Source organism: Barbatula barbatula, assembly GCF_947034865.1.
Source record: "Barbatula barbatula genome assembly, chromosome: 1".
NCBI lineage: Eukaryota > Metazoa > Chordata > Actinopteri > Cypriniformes > Nemacheilidae > Barbatula > Barbatula barbatula.
The window spans coordinates 29,892,940-29,913,381 of record NC_136766.1 but is presented as its reverse complement, the minus strand read 5'-3'; the positions used below and the strand labels follow the sequence as shown (position 1 = coordinate 29,913,381).

At 41.7% G+C, this 20,442-nt stretch overlaps 1 protein-coding gene across 2 annotated transcripts in view; it reads right to left on the bottom strand.

Annotated features, from left to right (window-relative positions):
- Window positions 1–2,728: 2,728 nt before the first annotated feature.
- The window catches only part of psmd9 (proteasome 26S subunit, non-ATPase 9), a 29,344-nt gene continuing 11,630 nt past the window's right edge, over window positions 2,729–20,442 (bottom strand). Inside the window, exons 2-7 of one of the 2 annotated variants that reach the window (XR_013786312.1) lie at window positions 12,832–12,934; window positions 12,162–12,349; window positions 11,756–11,857; window positions 11,548–11,636; window positions 5,616–7,887; window positions 2,730–3,597 (exon numbers count right to left, since the gene is read on the bottom strand). Coding sequence is in view for 1 of the 2 variants with exons in the window: in XM_079450919.1 (XP_079307045.1) it covers window positions 7,860–7,887; window positions 11,548–11,636; window positions 11,756–11,857; window positions 12,162–12,349; window positions 12,832–12,934 (510 nt within the window). In the remaining variant the exon portion in view is untranslated. Of the gene's footprint in view, window positions 7,888–11,547; window positions 11,637–11,755; window positions 11,858–12,161; window positions 12,350–12,831; window positions 12,935–20,442 lie in introns of both variants that reach the window. The other variant, XM_079450919.1, reaches the window with a different exon arrangement.

Below are 20,442 nucleotides of genomic sequence, written 5' to 3'. Positions count from 1 at the left end.
GTGAACTAAGACAAAACTTTAGGCAAGGGCATATTTTGCCCTACTGGAATAATAACAACTTCTGATGGATTTTTAATATTATATTTATCTCTGGGTTTGCGATGAAATGAAAATAATTGGAAACTAACAGACAAAGGACTTACACAGATGGCTACTTTGTGTTACATTCCATTGTGTTGTCTGTAGTTTACTGCTCAGTTCATGTTAGCTAATGCATTTACTAATAATAACAAATACAACGTTATTGTAAAGTGTTACCAAGATCTTTTAATATTATGTGTGACCCAGGGGTGTGGTCGCAAGTCTTGTCATTACCAGCAATGGTAATTGTGTTTCAGGTGTTTCCCAAATTTTCAACAATTCAGGTTTTTCACAAATTTTTGCAATGTGCAAGCTTGTTTGATTGAAACTAAAGCTCGGGACCTGTGGCTAGAAGCATGTAGTGTTCAATATCTTTAATTTGGCTGCTGCTGGAGAGTGTTCTTTTCAGAGTAGTCACCCTTATGTCCTATTACTTTTGAAGACTTCACCATTCACTATCAAGTATTTGGAGGGCGTAAGTTTTGTTGCTTACAAACTAACAGTGAATTACATTAAAGTTAGGTTTGTCATATAACAGTATTTCTACAATACAATAATATATTCCAAAAGGTATCTTTACTATACACTGAAACCGATGCAGCACGTGTCATATATGTAATGTCAAAAATGCAAATGAGTCACTCTTACAGAACCATTGAAAAACAATGGCAGGAATGATTTTAAATATAAAGAGTGTAGGGCTGCACGATAAGTCACAATTCCCATCAAAATCGACCTGCCAAGTGCGATTATGAAATTGCCAAGGCTGCGATTATGTTTTTATGCGCAGCTTGTTGGTGAAGCATGGCTCTTTGATCAGTAGGAAACACTGCTCACTATAAAAGCACTGTGAGTTTGAGTGGCTTATAATGTGCATTTGAACATCATAATAAATGTATCTTGTTATCATGAAATACCTGGAAGGCTTGAAGATCCGTGTTAGAAAGATAGGAAGATGGCATTTCCTGGTTATAAGTGTGTGTGGTATTTCTTTTGCGGAACATATTTGGAGTCTGCGCACGAGTACGCCCTCGTGCTTTTAGATGCAGCTGCATTTTACCGTACTTCACTGACAAACTGCGCATAAAATATCCCATCCAAATCGCGTTTTTTTTTTCGATCAATCGTGCAGCCCTAAATTAGGGTGTAAATATAAAACATTTACTAAAAATTATAAAAGATCATATTAAATACAATTGTGTTCTCTACAAAGAATAATTCATAAGAATTAATGAATTAACTGCCCTTTCTGTCCAGCTTTATTTGAGTGCATGCTATTAAAATTCTAATATTCTGAAAAGACTATTGGATGTTGTACTAGATTGAACGTTTTGAAAACATGCATGACCTCTTAGAAATCAAGATATTGTTAGAATTACTCAATTGTCAATGCAAATGTTTTCGATCTAAACAGTTATTACTCCCTGAGTAACGTCATCACTACATCTTTGTCTTTAAATGGTTCAAATAATGGATCTTTTGACAGATTTACTATGGTTTTGGGAATAATACATCAAACTACAGAAGCGAATCATGTTTTTGTATGGGAAACGCAGCCCAGATTGAGACATGTTCTTCAACCTACATCAACAGCAAATTTGGGCTTTAAACTCATGTATTTTGAAGGAACAAGTTGTATCTTTATATGGTATGATATTTTTATGAGGACATAAATGCTTCTCACTGTATAGTAAGCATTACCATTTAATTAGCATATTTATGATACAATTCAGTTTTACTTGTTTACTGTAATATTTGTTTTGCACCAAAACAGTTAAAAGACTTCCAAAGTACAGTTTGCTTACTGTTATCAAGCCACAAAAATGTCAGTCAATGAAGCCATGCAAACAGATAAACGTATTAAATGGCAATTAAAACATGTGAAACTATGTACTCCCATGATATATGTGAGGGAATTGTTGATTTGTGTATTTGCAGACTGTACATTTAAAAGCTTTTTATGGACTAGTTGAAGCTCTCCTAAGAAATAAGAATATTTTTTTAGATCATCTTTCTAGCCATCTTATGCCACAGATAAACTTAGATAGATAGATAGACTGGCATACCACACACCTACACACTATGCACACTGATCGGTTACCTTCAGGGAGCGTTACAACTAGACTGAAACAATAATTACATTTAATGGAGTATGAAACTAATTTTGATGAGCGTCAGATTAAGTATAATAGTATAATTTTAAAATGATTTACAGTATTGTCATACTAATACTGTACAGTATTATTTTTCATCCGTATTATTGACGTAAAATACACTGGTAAACTCAATGTTAAAATAACAGTAACAAACTTAATGTATCAAAGATAGCCATGATGAGTATATACAGGTGCATCTCAATTAATACGATTATCGTGAAAAAGGTCAATGTGACTCATTTCAGAAAGTTAAACCAATATATTATATTCATAACACAGAGTGAAATATTTCAAGCCATTATTTCTTGAAATGTTGTTGATTATGGTTTACAGATTATGAAAACCCACAATTCAGTGTCTCAGAAAATTTGGATATTACATAAGATCAATAAAAAAGGATATTTTAAACAGAAATGTCAGATTGTTCACCTCACATAGGCCTCTGTTCTGCTACAGTGAAAAAGATAAATCAGTGAAACACTACTAGAATCTCACACCTGTTTTAATAGAAGTAATAAATACATATTCTTACATAAGTTTGTAAATCACAAGTTTGCAAAAGCATAAACATTTCCTCCACACTTGCCCCTTTTTGTCATTCAACAACCTTAAAGTTGGGAATATTTCAGAGAGCACAGTGTCCTAAAAAAAGAGCTCTTTTCCAGATTGAAATGATCATTAATTGGGACATATGAAATAGGATGCTTTTTGTTTGACATATAGACATGGCTACTTTTATTTTAGCAGATTGGTTTGTACTATTTACATCTCATATTAACGTATCTCACGTTTGACTCTTCCCCACTATCATCATAAATTTTGACTGCCTCAAACATGTAATTTTCAGTCAGCACTTCCATTCTGCACTGAATGATACATGGTGCACACATCAGAACCAGAAGTATCACAATCATTACAAGGATCAATGGATAATCTGTATCTGCCTGGTTTGGTCTGTGTTTGGATTTTGGTAAATAGGTCAAAAACGCTCTTCTCATGCCGTGTCGGTGACTGGTATGTCCCATGTTCCGCTGTCAAGGGGAATAGGTGTGGCCATGACAGGCGGACGTCTCTCTGCAATCATCTCACTCCGATTCATCTCTCACATCCAGCTCTGGGGCTCTCCTACAGTGGCTGGCGTGTTCATCTCACTCCGATTCATCTCTCACATCCAGCTCTGGGACTCTCCTACAGTGCCTGGCGTGTATACAGATGGCTCTCTCTGGCTCTTCACTGCGGTGTTGGTTACCAAATATACTTGAAAAGATCCCTGCCACCGCCTTGATCTCCAATGCTTCCGGTCGTTTACCACAACCAAATGCAGCGGTATGTCTGCTGCTCGAGCTTGTGCTGCTTTAACCTGCACACAGACATCAGAAAGCATAAAAGACATTATCTTGCAATACTCTAACATGCTATGTCCAAGCAAATTAGTTGAAGGCAGCTGGGTGATTCTGGTTTCAATTCCCACATGTGGTGGTCTGCCAAACAGAATTTCAAATGGGCTCAGATTGAGTTTAGATTGTTTTCTCATTCTCATGTACCTCAGTACAATGGGTAATGCTTTTACCCATGTTAGCCCAGTTTCTTCACAGCCTTTTGCCAATTTAGTTTTTAGTGCCATTGATGACACTGCTTTGGCATATTATGTGTTGCAGATGACTTGCATAATTTTCTGCATACATTTCGTAACAAATTTTTGATTTTTTTTGTAAATCATGAGGTGTCAGTTGGTCTACAATACCCCTTTTGGATGCATGGTCTTGCCAATGCGTCAACTTTGCATTGTCTAGAAAAATTGTTTAGGAAAGCCAACCCAGATGCCATCAACTTTCTGACAACCAGCATTCTAGTATTTCAAAAACAGGCCTAATGCCATCAATAGCTTCCTTTTTAAGTGGGTATTAGGGTTTACAATGGCGACAATCAGACTTTACAGATAGGTAATAGCTTCACAATTATTTATCAAACCTATGTCATATTTATACAGCCCCCAAGACAGGTTAACACCTCAGAAAGCTGGATGAATTTTTGATGCTGTAAAAACGAGCGCCGCCTTGTAATGCCTTCTCATAAGGGTATTAAATCACTTTCCCGCTCATTCTCCTTCACAACTCCTTCCTGGTGGAACATTCTTCCTAACTTGGTCGGGTCAACCATATCTCTCACAACCTTCAAAAAAATACTTAAAACCCATCTCTTCTGTGAATACTTGACAGACAAATGAAAAAAAGAAATAAAATGTAACCTTCTCTCTTTCTCTCAACAGGTAGTGGTCTAGCTTTTGTTGACACTAGTAACTTTGTATTAGCGCCTATCGTACTATTGCTCTTTTATTACATATTGCTTATTGCTCCCTGAATTCTTTGTTATTGCTCCCTGAATTCTTTGTAAGTCGCTTTGGATAAAAGCGTCTGCTAAATTACTAAATATAAAAAAACAGCCATTAGAGGGGTACTACAACATGCTATTTCATCAATATTACATTCAACTGGAATCTCAGCTTTTTGTGGACATTGATAAGCATACAGTGATGTGCTGGAAAAATACAGACTCAGACAAACATGTCCAGTCAGAGGCCTCACAACTAGATTTCACAAACGGGCCTAAATCTGCCCACTCACTGTGTGCATCAACAGCTAATGAAACATGCAGCACAGAATTCTGCACATCAAAGAAAAACCGATTGACCTTCAAATGAAATCACACTAAGTGCACAGACCAGAGAAACCACTAAGTGCTTATGGTCTCTGGCATATCATTGGAAAACCAATACTTTCCTATGATTTATAGCCTTCACATACGTCAGGTCTTCAGGCAACATACAGTAAATTTGGTTCCAAATAGGTTTACCTTTGCTCATGCAGGTGCACAAATTCCCTAGGCCCAATTTTCAAGCATACAGACCATTCATATGCCAAATAAGAATCTGACTGATATCATAGGTATTCCATCACGGTCACTATAACACCGGCATCACTGGCCATAAGACATATGCCCAATTTTCACATTAAATCCCTTCCCAGTAATAGAACAGGACCGGACAAATTTATGCAACGTCCGTTTTCCCTCTCCTGTTTCACAATTCATTCTGATTGATTCAGAAACATGATGCTGACACACAAAAAAACCCAGTTTTATAGGTCAGCCGTGGTTTTTCATAGGAGGCTGCTAGGTCGCATGGTCGATCTACCTGCCTCATTGTCTACCATAAATGAAATGCATACATCACCAACCAAAATAATATACCTTAGCAATACTTTAAAACAATTCAGTTCTGCTAAACTGTCACATGAAGGAACAACAGAGCAAGCAAGTTTTTCATTGCAGACAGCGATGTCAGTGTATGTGTGTGTGTGCGTGTAGTTCGATAATTACCACATTCCTTATCTGGTGGAGATGGCTGCACGCTCAGAGTCTTCCCCTCCTATGCTCACATTGTCAGTCTGCTTTCTTCTTCGGATCACCACCTCTGCTGCTTTTCCAGTGACCAGTTTTCCCACACAAACAACAACGATGACAGTCCCAACATGTCATTATTTTTGCAGACGTAACAATAAGAATGATCTTGTTTACGGATGCTAGTGTCCATGTGATCAGATTTTCACCGGTACTGTTCCGCTGTGGACGAGGTACATCATTGCTTCCTTGCTGTTGAGCCACAGCTGTCATCACTAGCTGAAACTGTTTGAGTGTTCTCTTTGCTTACACTGTTTAATACCTTTCCACGATTAAAGAAAAGTGTTTAACACATTTACATGACCTTACACATTAGCAGTTTATTAAGCATATTCAGAGTGAGACTGTGCATGTGAACGCACTCAATGTCTTCATGATCTTAATATGAGTCACTTTCGTGAGGTTGATTAGACTTACCTTCCCCTTCGGGAACAGACCTACACTAAGTAAGGTTTGGGTTAATCGATACATTTACATTTAGGCATTTGGCAGACACTTTTATCCAAAGCGACTTACATTGCATTATCCTATACATTTATACATAGGTATCTGCAATCCCCTGGGATCTAACCCACAACCTTGCGTTGTTAAAGCAATGCTGTTACCACTGAGCTACAATAAAAGCAATTTGTGCAACAAAAGAGCAACGATGCTAGGTGCAGAAAAACACAGTTAGCCTACCACAGTATACGAGGCAAAGTATTTTTTTGGGGGGGATAGGAAAGTAGAGAAGAAGCAGAAGACTGCAATGGGTCAGATGTTGACAGAAGATTTTCTGTTTTTTTGCTCTTAAAGACGACTACAGAACCCACTGGTCTTGTGGCAGAGTCGTGAAACACATCCGGAGTTTATTCAGGGTTTAGCTGGACTTAATAGTTTTTTTTAAATTGCTGACAAGCGTTTATAAATTCTTAAAGTACTTTTTCTAAGCTCTTTACACCCTAACACACCCACATCACACAATTTGCCAAAAAGTTAATGTTTTGACCAAACCACATTTTGTTAAGTAACTGCAAACTATACATTGCAAAATGCTGAATGCCTTTACCTATCAAAACACAGCAGACCCGATTCAAAATCGAATCATTCAATCAAAACATTAGCACTAGCTTTATATACAACAGGAACACAGAGTGAATCAAAGTGCAAACACTGCACTACTTGACATGTTTCAGTTCGACCTGAATAGAACATACATTATGAAAAAAGTCATTTTAAATTTTTTTACTGTAAACACATTTTTTTCTATTGTGCAGTGACATTTATTTTCTCTGCATCACAATTCTTCTATGTGGAGTCATTTTAGATAGGGGAGAGCAGGGCACAATGTTACGCTTTTTGGTTTTAGATCAATTACTCAAAAATATTTAAACATAACTACAAACACACCTCTGCTATGAATGAACACTTAAGAGTTTTTTTTAATAGATCCTACCTGTACCATAGTGACAGAAGTACTTAAGTTACAACTTACCCCAAGGATGGGGTTCATTGTAACAGAATAATATTGAGTCTGTCTATAAACTAAAGGTGGATATTGTTTGTACATTTGTATCAAGTAGATAGATCTATCATGCAGCCATCCCTCACCTACTATCCTTCTAGTATAGATCTATGCAGATATGTGGATAGATGTATGAGACTAATTTGCCACAGACACAGATGGGGCAGCAACTGGCAGCCAGTGAAGTGAAATCAGGAGGGGTGGTTCATAATAACCTCTTCCAAAATAATGTGTATGATATCTGGAGTTACATTGTCAGTCTCTTGGTAAAACTTAAATGTATTTAGTGCACCCTCTCATTTGTCAGTTTTATCTCAAGTTATCATAACTTAACGTCTTTTCATGTCGAGGTCCATCAAGACCAGAACCTCAATCCAAAACTCCACAGGCAGTTTAACATGCTGATAACAGAGGCACAATCATTTGTCAAACAAGCAATTTATATAATAAATGACAATGACAGAAAATAGACAATTTTCACTTAAAGTATGTCATTTTATTGTAGTTGTGTAGTTTTAGACCCTTTTGTTACTGTAGCTTTGTTCCACAATGCATGCATTTATACTCAAATTCAAAAGTGCACTGCAGAGAAGCATTACAAAAGTAAATTGAAATCGAGGATGTGTTGTTTGGCTTGATAAACTTTGTACTTTCACTGGTCATCGGCGAACTGGTACCAAGTTGCACCTATTTGTCAGAAGAATAAAAATATATTAGTTTTTTTTAATTTCCTTTCCACAACAAATGCAGTACCAACTTACAATGTTTTATCAAAACCATGTACTGTATGTCTTCAAAATGTGGTGAGCAAAGGATATTAGTGTATGACTAATTGTATTACTAGGGCTGTCACGATAACCACATTTTGAGTTTACTGTGCTACTGACAAACTGAGAGGATTGCAAGCAACCACAGAAACTGCAGCAACGGCAATATTCAGATTATTTCACTATGCTGTGCCCTCGATTTACAATTCATTCAAGTATACTGAATATTACATATTTGAAAAAAATAGTAAATAAAAGAATTAAGAGTGTGTTTATCTTCGCATTGGTGTATGACAAACAATGGCAAACCTTTCGGCCTCAGGTTGGTGCCGTTCGAATATTAGGATTAAATGGAGCCTTTGCGCAAGTAGTCAAATATTGCTATGAAAGTGTTGTACATAAATGTCTTAAAGCTGCTGTTACATCTGGTGGGGAGATGGTTTCATTTAGCACTGTGGAAAAAACGTCTTTCAAGTCAATGCTTCAGATATTCGACAAGCAGGACGAGCTGCCCGGCAAAACCTCTCAAAACTTCTCAGAGACTGCTGTACCGATAATGTACAACACAGTAAAGACGCAGATTAAAAACGAGCTCAAGAATGTCGACGACCTTCTCAGCCAGAAATGTTATGTGGTCAAGTGTCAATATAACTCCTTATATGAGTCTAACTGTACATTATTCAAGTCCGGTCTGGAATCTGTAATCACATTGCCTTGAAATAGAGTTTATGCCCCAGAACCATACAGCCGATAATAATTCAGAAGTTCTTTATCACGCATTTGATGAGTGGTCCCTGGATGAAAAAATCTGTTGTGTATTACTACAGACAATAGGGCAAGCATTGTAGCATCCCTGAACTGGCCGTAGCTGAACTGCTTCTGTGACAATTTACTTTTAGCATTGACAAATGCAACGACAAGATCTAAGCACTGTACAGCATGAGCAATGGGTCAGTGCCATGCCTTTGTTAGTATGTTCTCTTAGAGCTGGCTAAAGAGATGAGTAGAACTCCAAATCCCTTAGCACTGCCTAATACTGGTACACTTCAAATCTACTACGGTAAATGAAAATATTGAAAAACATAATTGGCAAAAGTATATAAAACATTTATTGAGATGTTGCCTGCTTTACTACTAGATTAGCCCCATTCCGCCATGTTAACAATGTTATCGCGCAACTACGGTGCAATTTTCTGTGGGTTGTTTGCTTCCTGCCTGCATTACTACAAAGATAATGGATATTACCAAGATGTACCACTGCCATTACAATGAATGGGGAGGAATGCAACGCTCAATACGGTTGCTCGGAAATTTTATTTAAGGCAATTTAAGCTTTGCAAGTTATGGTACAGGTTTAACGATGGATATTGAATGATTGATCGGATATGCCGTTTAATTCAGTTTTTTTGCCAGCAATGCATACGTTAGCAGCTGCCCGGAACCATTGTTTGCTATCACGTAAATAGCTGCCAGGAGGCGTTGCAACATGGCTGCTGAATGGCAAGACTTTTATAAACAGACTTTGTTTACTACTAGTTTTGTCTCATTCTGCTGTTAACAACTTGCTCATGCAACTCTGCTATTTGCTGCTGGGAGTATGCTTCCCCTGCTTGCTTACTACTACTACTTCAACATGATTCTTTCTTTGTATTTTCAAGACATTGCTGCCAGCAGGGGTGAAGCCTCCCCCTTTTAGATCAAAACATGCTTGTTGTTAAAGTTCCAGAGTTTAGCAACACGCTTGTTGCTAGGACATAGAGGTTCTCCACAGGCGTGTCTCAAGTATTATTACAGTATAACCTATTTTGCTTTAGAAGCTTTGTCCTTATGTTCAGTTGTCTGATAATTGACATGTAGGTTATACACGATTTCTTAACGTAGGCACGCTTTAAAATGTATGCATCCTGATTTTTATTTAATTTCTCTTCTGACAGGTATGTATCCTCTTTTAGATGATCTCCTCTTATTATATAAATTTTGCATAACACTATTGTGCAAGGGATGTATTGAAAATTGTTCTGGTTCCCCATGTGGGGGGATATGATTATTGCTGTACTCCTGCACTGTTCGTGCAAGGCTGTATGGACAAGCAGAGAGTTCGCCCAGAACGGTTTCATTTCATCAACTTTAAATATTACTATTGTTTACATGTTTGACGTTAGTGGTCCTAACAGAAATAATTTTGTAAGACAATAAGTATTTCGACTTTAATTAAAATCCCAAATTGTCTTTTGTTGCACCGCATTGCACCAGCATTCATTTTTAGAAATAATTAAAATTGTTACACTGTCTGTATTGTTATCTTTTTAAATTCCGACAAATATAAAAAAAATTTCAACAATGTTAAACAGTCCAACAATAGAGCACTATCATGCAGGGCCAAAATTCTGGGGGAATAACTTTTGACCCATCCGTCTAAATTAATTTTTTTATTGATGTGCACAGAAGTATGACCTCCTTGTAATTGATATTCAGAACAGTTCAAAAAACTTAATTTGACAGATTTTTCAAGCATCTTTGTAATTCTGTTGTGCGACCCACCATTAGATCAACGCAACGCAGAACACTGCATTAAAGGGATACTTCACCCAAACTGTTCCAATGTTCCAAAACTGTAGCAATGTCTTTGTTCTGCTGAACAAACAGGAAGATATTTGGAAGAATGTCAGATTTCATGCCCCATTGATTCCCATAGTATGGCAGTAAAAGGTGAATGAGATCTGGCCAATTCCAGCGTTATAGACGTGACACAAAAATGCTCAGAGAATGTTTTTTACGAATATTTTGAACCATCTGTTTGTATTTTGTAACAAATTAAAAAAAGGGAAATAAACAAGCGGTATGGATGAGACAAAAAAGGACACAACAAACTTTGTAGGATTTCTATGAATTAAAATGTACAAATCTGAAGCAATTATTCCCAACAAATGCAGAAGGGATACCTCTTCATAGAACATAATAGTAATGATAATTGTATTTGAATTTTCATGTGCCCATTTTTGAGGAATATAGACCATTACCATTTTGACGATTGTCTTATCCGTACTTGCGTGACTATGAAAAATCATGCACTACATATAAAAAACTTGAAGAGACCTTACATGGGAATTTAAACCACAAAATGTTGATATCCGTGATATTAGCATAGTAAAAACATTGATAAAATTTTTTCAATTGCATGGTATATAATTGCTGTGAAATTTGAGCCCTCACATGGATTAAATAATTCTGCAGTAATCTATGGTCGCAAGCCTCACAAAAAGGGAAATTCCTTCACCGTGACAGCCCTATATATTACTTCTTAGAATTTCCTGTTTATTAACACAATCATTTTTAATCAAATGCCCAACGTCTGTCGGAGCCTGTGGCCATATGGACAGTGTGCAAATGCCCTTTGGGCGAGTCCAGGCTCGAGGTCCTTTCCCGTCCCACCCCTTCTCTCTCCCACTTCGCATCCTGTCCTCTCTACCTCTGCACTGTATAGAAATAAAGGCAAAAAGGCCTAAAATAAATGTATAAAAAACCTCCCTGCTATTTATGGTTTCTTTGTTTATTAAGGTATATATCTATAGAAAAATACCCCAGTAATCCTCTTCCAGTCCACTTCTGAGGAGTCAAATTAAGATGCGTTTCTTGTCCATTCCGAATAACTCCAACACGTAGGATTTTCTGTGTCATGGACAAGAGAAATCATTCTAAGACACACTGAAATTCAATCTTGATGTAATAAATGTATGTAAAATGATGATGTTATTTTTTTTCACGGCATGTAGAGAGTTGCAACGCACCCCTTCACTGTGTTGGACAACAGAAGCAATGTCATGCAGATTGCTGAAGTTTTGTGTATTTATAGAACCAAACTCTATAACCTCATCACCAACTCGTAAACCCTAAACGTAAAAAAATGGATAAAGTCTTAGTTAAAAGGCAGGTTTGCATTTTCTCGAATAAAAAAAAAAAATCAACCATGAACAAACAACCACATTCTATAGTGCTCAACAGTGAACTGTATATAATTAGTTTGTGCTGAGAATATAATCTTGCCCTTTTAGAAAAAAAGTAATACGCAAATCTTGTTACCATTGAAATAACATGGAAAAATAAACCATGTGTAACTGGGCCATGATGACTTAACAAGCTTTACAGAATTTGTGAATATAAATGTTTCAAAGTTGTTTGGAAGTATGAACTTACCGCTTGAAAAGCAGGGGAGCCCTGAGTTACAGTGTCGACAATGGCAAATGGGGATGACATGGACACCACCTGCTTAGCGGCTTTTGTCTTTGCACCGTCCCTCTCGTGCCCAAGCCTTACCTTGGCATGCAGTGTATGAAGAGCATTTTCTATCTCGGTCATGAGAACTTTATGATCATTCTGTAAACCTAAAAATAAAGAGAACTGATTTATTACAATTGGAATTCGCTTAATAGGACTAGGTGTTATAATCCCACTATTCAGCACAGTTGAATTGACCAATAGGACATTTCCGACGCCTTATGCATGACAGAGGGAGCAGTCAAGAATATGAATTTAGGAAAAGGAGGTATGAGGTTTCACTGGGTTCGTGGGGTAGTCATCCTCTGTGTTCGGGGATTCATGATTCTAGAAATACATATTGCATATGGCATACTAACATTATCTATGCAATTATTTACACTGATTGTAAATGTAAACTTCGAAGCAGTATGATGTGTGTATTTAGTAATGTCCCTCAGAATCTAGATTACATATTTAGGGCACTATTCAAGGCTGAATCAAGGGATTGGAAAACAACGGAAAAGTCTGTATTTTTGATGGCCTACGTAACAATATTGCTGTGTTTTTAAATAACATTAAAATTAAAACTGATACAAAATGTACTCACAACTGATACTGTGCCTTGCTGTACGGACCGCATACAAATCCACATCAGTTCGAGGAAAGCCTTCAGCATCAACCAGAGGAGCTTGCATTCCTACATCACCCTGCTGTGTAATTGATTGTTTATTAAATAGAAGATAATTTTACATTTTCACAAAATATCAGTTACAAAATGATACAGTGAAAACATTTATTTACATTACATTCACTTTTTTACTGTATTTACAACCAGATATTGTAATAAATCGCACAAAATCCATGTTAAGTTGGATTAAAATAATATACATTCGTCCTGTTGTTTATTTGCACTGTGAAATCAAATGTATTAGAGCAGACTGTAATAAAATAAAATAAAATAAAATATTTGGATATTATTGTAAAAAAATAAACAAAATTTAATTCAATTTTGAGACCACTCCGGTTACATTTATTTTCATTAATTGTGGTGAATTCAATATCTTTAGTGTCAATATATATTTGATTAAAGGTCATCATTAATCTTGATTGATAATGATAATGTTATGGGAGATATTAGCATGAGGGTGACATGTCTGAGGTGGATGAGGAAAACAGACATTTTATGGAAAATGGTCATAATGTAAGGGATAATGTACAGCTGGTTGTTATCGCAGAATAAAGCCAGACAGGACCTGGGATCAGGACCCAACGCAAAGCTACTTTACATGGCTATTAATTATTGGATTAAGATTTTAAATATTTTATTAGGTTTGCTTTTGGTTTAAGGCAGAATCTGGTTCAGAGCGCTGCGCAATAAGTAAATTAAGTTTTTACATTTACAGGGCTCTAGACTCATTTCTCCCACTTTCTCAGTTGGTCGCACCAACTTACAATTTGGTCGCAGCCAAATAAATAGATAAAAATTGCAAAGATACTTTGTATTTGTTATTTTATACAGGTGTTATAATTTAGTTTTATATTCAAGTGATTATTGGCTATGAAATGATGTGACAAACTCTTCACAATCCTCCTTTATTGCCCTCTTTGGAAAAAAAGCTGGAATTTTGCCACTGGCCTTCTTAATTTTTACCAGATAAAATTTAATCAAATTAGCTAGCTCAAATCTCAAAAGTAACTCCGAACTAAAACTAAATTATTATACATGTACTTTACTACACATTGTGCAGCCGATTGTGCCACAGATTAGGCGGATTAAGGTTTATATTAATCGATTAATATTTAACGCTTCTGAAGTTTTGCATGCATAAAACCAAATTAACGTGCACATAGTATATATTTACATTTACGAAAAGCAATTCACGTGCGTAAAACAAAACAATTTTCTCACAAAGTACGTTTCACAAACATTCAACTGCGCACAAAACTTTCAAAAGGTTAAAATGTACACATTTGTATTGTTATGCGAATGTCCTAATCGTCACACACGTGTGAATCGCATTGGACGTGTGTGTGTTTTGAGACTCTCCTGGCAACGCAACCCCTACCACTTGGGTTGTCGTACTCTTTAGCCAATCACAACCCGCTGAGGGCGCAGGACTCAAGGAAAACGGCTCTGCGCAGCTTTGGTGCAGGCGGCACATATTGTGTTTTGTAGGCTAACGTTACATAGGTTAACCGTTCACGGCGAGTCTGTTTTTATGTTTTTAAATGTTGAACCACGTTTATGTGGTTGCCAATCCAAAATAATAGAGTTGTTACATGAACATAGATGATTTTGGTTACATGTGGAATAAAGTATTTTTATCGACTGCAAATCTTCAGTTTCCTCCCATTTTGCGATTCATTGCTGTATGGCATGTCTATTTACCTTACCGTGTTTCTATCTGAGATCAGTAGTATTGTCAAAGACGGTTTGTGTCGTTTTTTTTATTAAAATCTGATAATACTAGTTAACTTTAAATGTAGTAATTTATTAGTATGGGTCTATATAGGCTAATATATCTATCCATTTAATCTAAATTAGTAAAATAATCCCTTCAATGGCGTTTACAGAAGACAATAAGGAACATAACACGTATGTCTAACTAGACTATATAAATTTACATGAAGAAAGAACTATAAAGTCAGGGGAAACATTACAGTATTTCAAACTGACTTGACAGAACGCATAGTGAAATGAGACCAGGTGGACAGCAGCGAAGTAAATTGAGTATTGTATTTGATTTAACAGTAAAAAATATAATAAATTGTACCCACAAAGCTGCGCAAGCGTGGAAAAAAGATCGTAATGTGATTAACGTGCGGTGAGGGTGATGCGTCATTTCCGTTCTATTTGAGCCAAACTGCACTAAAGTTGCGCAGAGCCCTTTTCCTTGAGTCCTGCGCCCTCAGCGGGTTGTGATTGGTTGAATGGTAAGCTTGAATCTGATTGGCTAAAGAGTACGACAACCCAAGTGGTAGGGGTTGCGTTGCCAGGAGAGTCTCAAAACACACACGTCCAAGGCGATTCACACGCGTGTCACGATTAGGACATTCGCATAACAATACAAACGTGTACATTTTAACCTTTCGAAAGTTTTGTGCGCAGTTGTATGTTTGCGAAACGTACTTTGTGAGAAAATAGTTTTGTTTTACGCACGTGAATTGCTTTTCGAAAATGTAATTATATACTATGTGCACGTAAATTAGGTTCCCTATCGATACTTCACTCGTACTGCGTAGCAGGACGCTATGGGGAAAACTCCTTTTTCTCCGATGACTGAAGCAATTCAAAAGCGCAGTGAAAACTGCACGGTGATTGGTTGGAAAAAAGCAGAGCTTTAAACCAATCGTAGCGGAGCTGCCGGACCAATGGCGATGGCACCCGCCAAAATGGGCGGGGCTTATGGCTATATAAGCGGACACATCGCCGTAGGGTCTTCAGATCTCTTCTCCTTCAGCGACGACTCGTCTTCGCTTCCCGAGACTGACTGCTTCGCCGTCGAGAGAGCACCTGCAGCGGATTCGACCTTCGGCTCAGCGCCTTCGCTCCAGCGGATTCATCAGCGGCTTCGCTCCGGCGGCTTCTGTTGGCGTCTTCGCGTGTGAGCGGCTTAGCGATCCAGCCGGTCTTTTCCCTGCCGCTATCCGGCGAATCTAAAGAGCAATTTTCACGCTTTCTTTTCAGAGAGCGTTTAGAGCAAATTTCCTGCGGCATTTACGTGCAGTTTTCACTGCGCTACAATGCCGCGTCGTCCCTGTCGCTCGTGTGGGGTTTTCCTGCACGCTGTCGACGGTCACGACGAGTGCGTTTCATGTCTGGGTCTCGCCCACGCAGAGAACGCGCTAAAAGAGACGGAATGCTCTCACTGCGAGAGTATGAGTCTCTCCTCTCTGCGCTCGCGGATAGCTTTCTTTTCAGAGAGTGACTCAGCCCCTCGATCCCCGCCGCCGCTGCTCGCACAGGACTCTGTGCGACAGAAGCAGCGGGGTAGAGGAGCTAAGCGCTCGGGGAAACGCGAGCTCACGCCGGCACGCCGTGCCTCGCTTTCCCCGCAGAGAGATGTTTCCCCGGTTTGTTTCACCCGAACAGATCAGCGTCCACTGGCGGCCGCCTGTGACATGATCTCGTTCGGTGGAAACGAACCGGAGGATGACGACGCCATGTCGTTAGCGGCTTCAGACGGGGAGGAGTTAGCGGGCTCGCTGGATGACCCCGCCCCCTCGCCGTCTCCAGAACCCGGCGGACACGCCCCCAGTGCGGACTCCGAGCTCTTCCGGGTCCTCACGAAGGCTGTCAACGAGCTGGGTTTGGAGTGGTCTCCCCCAGAGGAACCCTCTCGCAGCCGCTTGGACGAGTGGTTTTTGCCGGGGCGCCGTCAGGCTCCTCGTCAACGTAACTCACCGTTCTTTCCAGAAGTTCACGGCGAACTCACGAAGTCATGGCGCGCCCCCTACTCGGCCCGTCTTCGACCTTCTTCCTCCTCTGCGCTCACCTCCGTGGACGGCGCAGAGGAAAAAGGATACGAGAAGCTACCCCCCCTCGATGAGTCTGTGGCCGCACATCTGTGTCCGCCCGCAGCCATCGGATGGAGGGCTAAAGCGTCTCATCCTTCCAAGCCGTGCAGGACCACCTCGGCCCTCGCTGGACGCGCATACTCGTCCTCAGGCCAGGCGGCTTCAGCGCTTCACTCCATGGCTGTGCTCCAGGTCTATCAGGCCAAGCTCCTCCAAGGCATGGATGAGTCCGACCCTGACCCTGCGCTCTTCAGAGAGCTACGGAGCGCGACGGATCTTGCTCTACGCGCCACCAAGGCCACGGCCCAGGCGATAGGCAGATCCATGGCCAGCTTGGTGGTGCTTGAGCGTCATCTATGGCTGACGCTCACGGAGATCAAGGATGCGGATAAGGTCCCCTTCCTGGATGCTACTATTTCCACTACCGGCCTCTTCGGACCGGCGGTGGAGGGTTTCGCAGAACGCTTCACGGCAGCGCAGAAGTCTTCGCAAGCCATGAGGCACTTTCTGCCTAAAAGACCCGGATCTCGGCCGGTGGCGAGCCATCCTAAGCCAGCCTCGACGCAACAGCCGGTAAGAACCCCTGCTGCTCAGAAGGCTTCGGGAGCTGACAGCCGTCAGCGCTCCCGATCTGGACGGCGCTTCCCGCATCCTCAGCGACAAGGTCCCCGGCCAAAGATCACGCTGGACCCCGCGCCTCAGGCCCCATCCTGAGCCCGATGCGAGGAAGAGGAAGGCTACAGGGCCCGCTCCAGCCGGCCCTCCTTCAAAGACTGCTCTCATGTCTGCCAGGTCACCCCGTTCAGTTCCGGGTGCCGGCAAAAATGTTTTATTAAAATGCAATGTTGTAAGTGCGGGGCCTTTTCTAACGCCCACACCACATTCTGCAAAATGTTTAATAAAACACAAACTTTGTCAAAAAAAGAGCAAACTTCCTCTTCCATTGTTCCTGGGAGTCAAGCCCCCAAAAGGCGGCGTATCTCCTCTTTACACCCAAACCCTTGCCACCCGGGCCAAGGCCTGGAGAGCCATCCCCGGGGTATCAGACTGGGTTCTGGAAATAATATCCCAAGGATATTCACTCCAGTTTGCTCGTCGACCCCCGCGCTTTCGCGGGGTCGTCCCCACCCGAGTGCAGGACTCAAATTCTCACGTTCTGCGCACGGAGTTAAGGAATTTACTGGGAAAAAGAGCCATAGAAATGGTTCCCCCAGACCAAATCGAGTCAGGCTTCTACAGCCGGTACTTTCTAGTACCAAAGAAGGACGGCGGCTTCCGCCCCATCCTCGATCTCAGGCATCTGAATCACGCCCTTATGAAACGGCGCTTCAGGATGCTCACGATGAAGCAGATCCTCTCGCAAATACGCCCAGAGGACTGGTTCTTCTCCCTGGACCTGGAAGATGCTTACTTCCACATTCAGATAGCCCCTCGTCACAGACGATTCTTGAGATTCGCCTACGAGGGAATTGCTTATCAATACACGGTCCTTCCATTCGGACTTTCTCTAGCTCCCCGCACTTTCACGAAGTGCATGGACGCGGCTCTTTCCCCTCTCAGACAGAAGGGAATCCGCATTCTGAATTACCTCGACGACTGGCTTGTTCTAGCCCAGTCGGAGGACGAGCTAAAGTCTCACAGATCCCTCCTCCTCAGCCACCTGGAGTGCCTGGGACTCAGGATCAATCTTGCCAAGAGCGCACTGTCACCCAGCCAAAACATTTTGTTCCTGGGAACAGTCTTCGACTCAAAACGCATGACCGCCAGAATTTCTCCAGACCGAGCTCTGGTCATTCGACGGCTCGCGGCCTCATTCACACCCGGGGTTTCACGCCCCCTCAGGGTTTTTCAGAAAATGCTAGGTCTGATGGCCTCTGCATCTCAGGTACTGAGTCTGGGCATCCTCCGGATGCGCCCCCTCCAGTACTGGCTGAAGCCCAGAGTTCCTCCACACGCTTGGCGTCTTGGTCGACTGCGTGTTGTGGTGAATCAAGCCTGCGTAACCGCCCTAGCCTCGTGGAAAGATCCCCTTTGGCTAGAGCAGGGTGTGCCCATGGGCTCCACATCCAGTCGGAAAGTGGTCACGACAGACGCCTCCAACACGGGTTGGGGGGCTCTGTGCGATGGCGACCCGGCCTTCGGCCTCTGGTCGAACCAGGAAGGAAGCCTCCATATCAACTACCTGGAAATGCAGGCAGTATGGTTGGCCCTCCGCTACTTCCTACCGGTGCTAAAAGATCGTCACGTCTTAGTCCGATCAGACAGCATGACGGTAGTATCTTACATAAATCACCAGGGAGGCCTCTCCTCAAGACGCCTTTTTTCCCTAGTTTCTCACCTCTTGGAATGGGCCCAGTCCAATCTGCGCTCACTGAGGGCAACTCACCTTCCAGGCAAACTGAACCGGGGAGCAGATATGCTATCTCGGAGCAATGTTCCTTCAGACGAATGGACGCTCCACCCCATGTCGGTTCAACAAATCTGGAAACTCTTCGGCAAGGCAGAAGTCGACCTTTTCGCCTCAGAAGACAATACTCACTGCCCGACGTACTTCTCGAAGGGCAAGGACGCCTTAGCCCACGCTTGGCCCAACCGGCTCCTCTATGCTTTTCCCCCGATCGCGCTCTTGCAGCAGACGATCAGGAGAATCAGGGATCAAGCTCACCGAGTGCTTTTGGTAGCCCCTCTGTGGACGAACCAGCCTTGGGTCGCAGATCTCTCCCAGCTGCTAATAGCAGCCCCGTGGCCCATTCCCCTGAGGCGGGACCTCCTCTCTCAGGCAGGGAACACGATATGGCACCCCCAGCCAGAGCTGTGGGCTCTGCACCTTTGGCCTCTCGACGGGAGCCTACGGACCTCCCAGAGAGCGTACTGAACACCATATCACAAGCTAGAGCTCCGTCTACTAGACGCCTCTACGCCCTCAAATGGTCTGTCTTCGCCTCCTGGTGTACAACACGCGGCGCTGACCCAGTGTCCTGTGACGTATCACTGATACTGTCATTTTTACAAGAGTTGTTGGATAACGGCCGTGCCCCTTCCACACTCAAGGTCTATGTGGCGGCTATTTCAGCCTCACATACCCACATCGGAGGACAAGGAGTGGGCAAGAACGATCTTGTCGTTCGTTTCCTGAAGGGCTCCAGGCGGCTACACCCCCCTCGCCCTCTTACAGTTCCCTCTTGGGATCTGCCCACGGTCCTGAGGGCTCTAAAGGGTCCTCCCTTTGAGCCGCTGCTATCTGCGGACCTCCGTCCTTTGACGCTCAAGACCGCTCTGCTTCTCGCTTTAGCATCGGTGAAGCGTGTGAGTGACTTACAGGCTCTCTCTGTGAGCTCATCCTGTCTGGAATTTGGGCCTAGCGACGCCAGAGTCGTTCTCAAACCAAGACATGGCTATGTACCTAAGGTGCTCTCTACTCCGTTCAGAGCACAGGTTATTTCGCTCTCTGCTCTCCCCTCCTCAGAGCGGGATCCAGAGCTTAGTCTGCTCTGCCCAGTCAGAGCGTTAAGAATATACTTTGAGCGCTCCGCCCCATTCAGACGGTCGGAACAGCTCTTTGTGTGCTTCGGTGACCGCACCAAAGGGTCCTCGGTCTCGAAACATAGACTATCGAAGTGGATAGTTGAGGCTATATCGCTGGCTTACTCTTCCTTGGGCCTTCAATGCCCCACGGGAATTAGAGCCCATTCCACTAGAG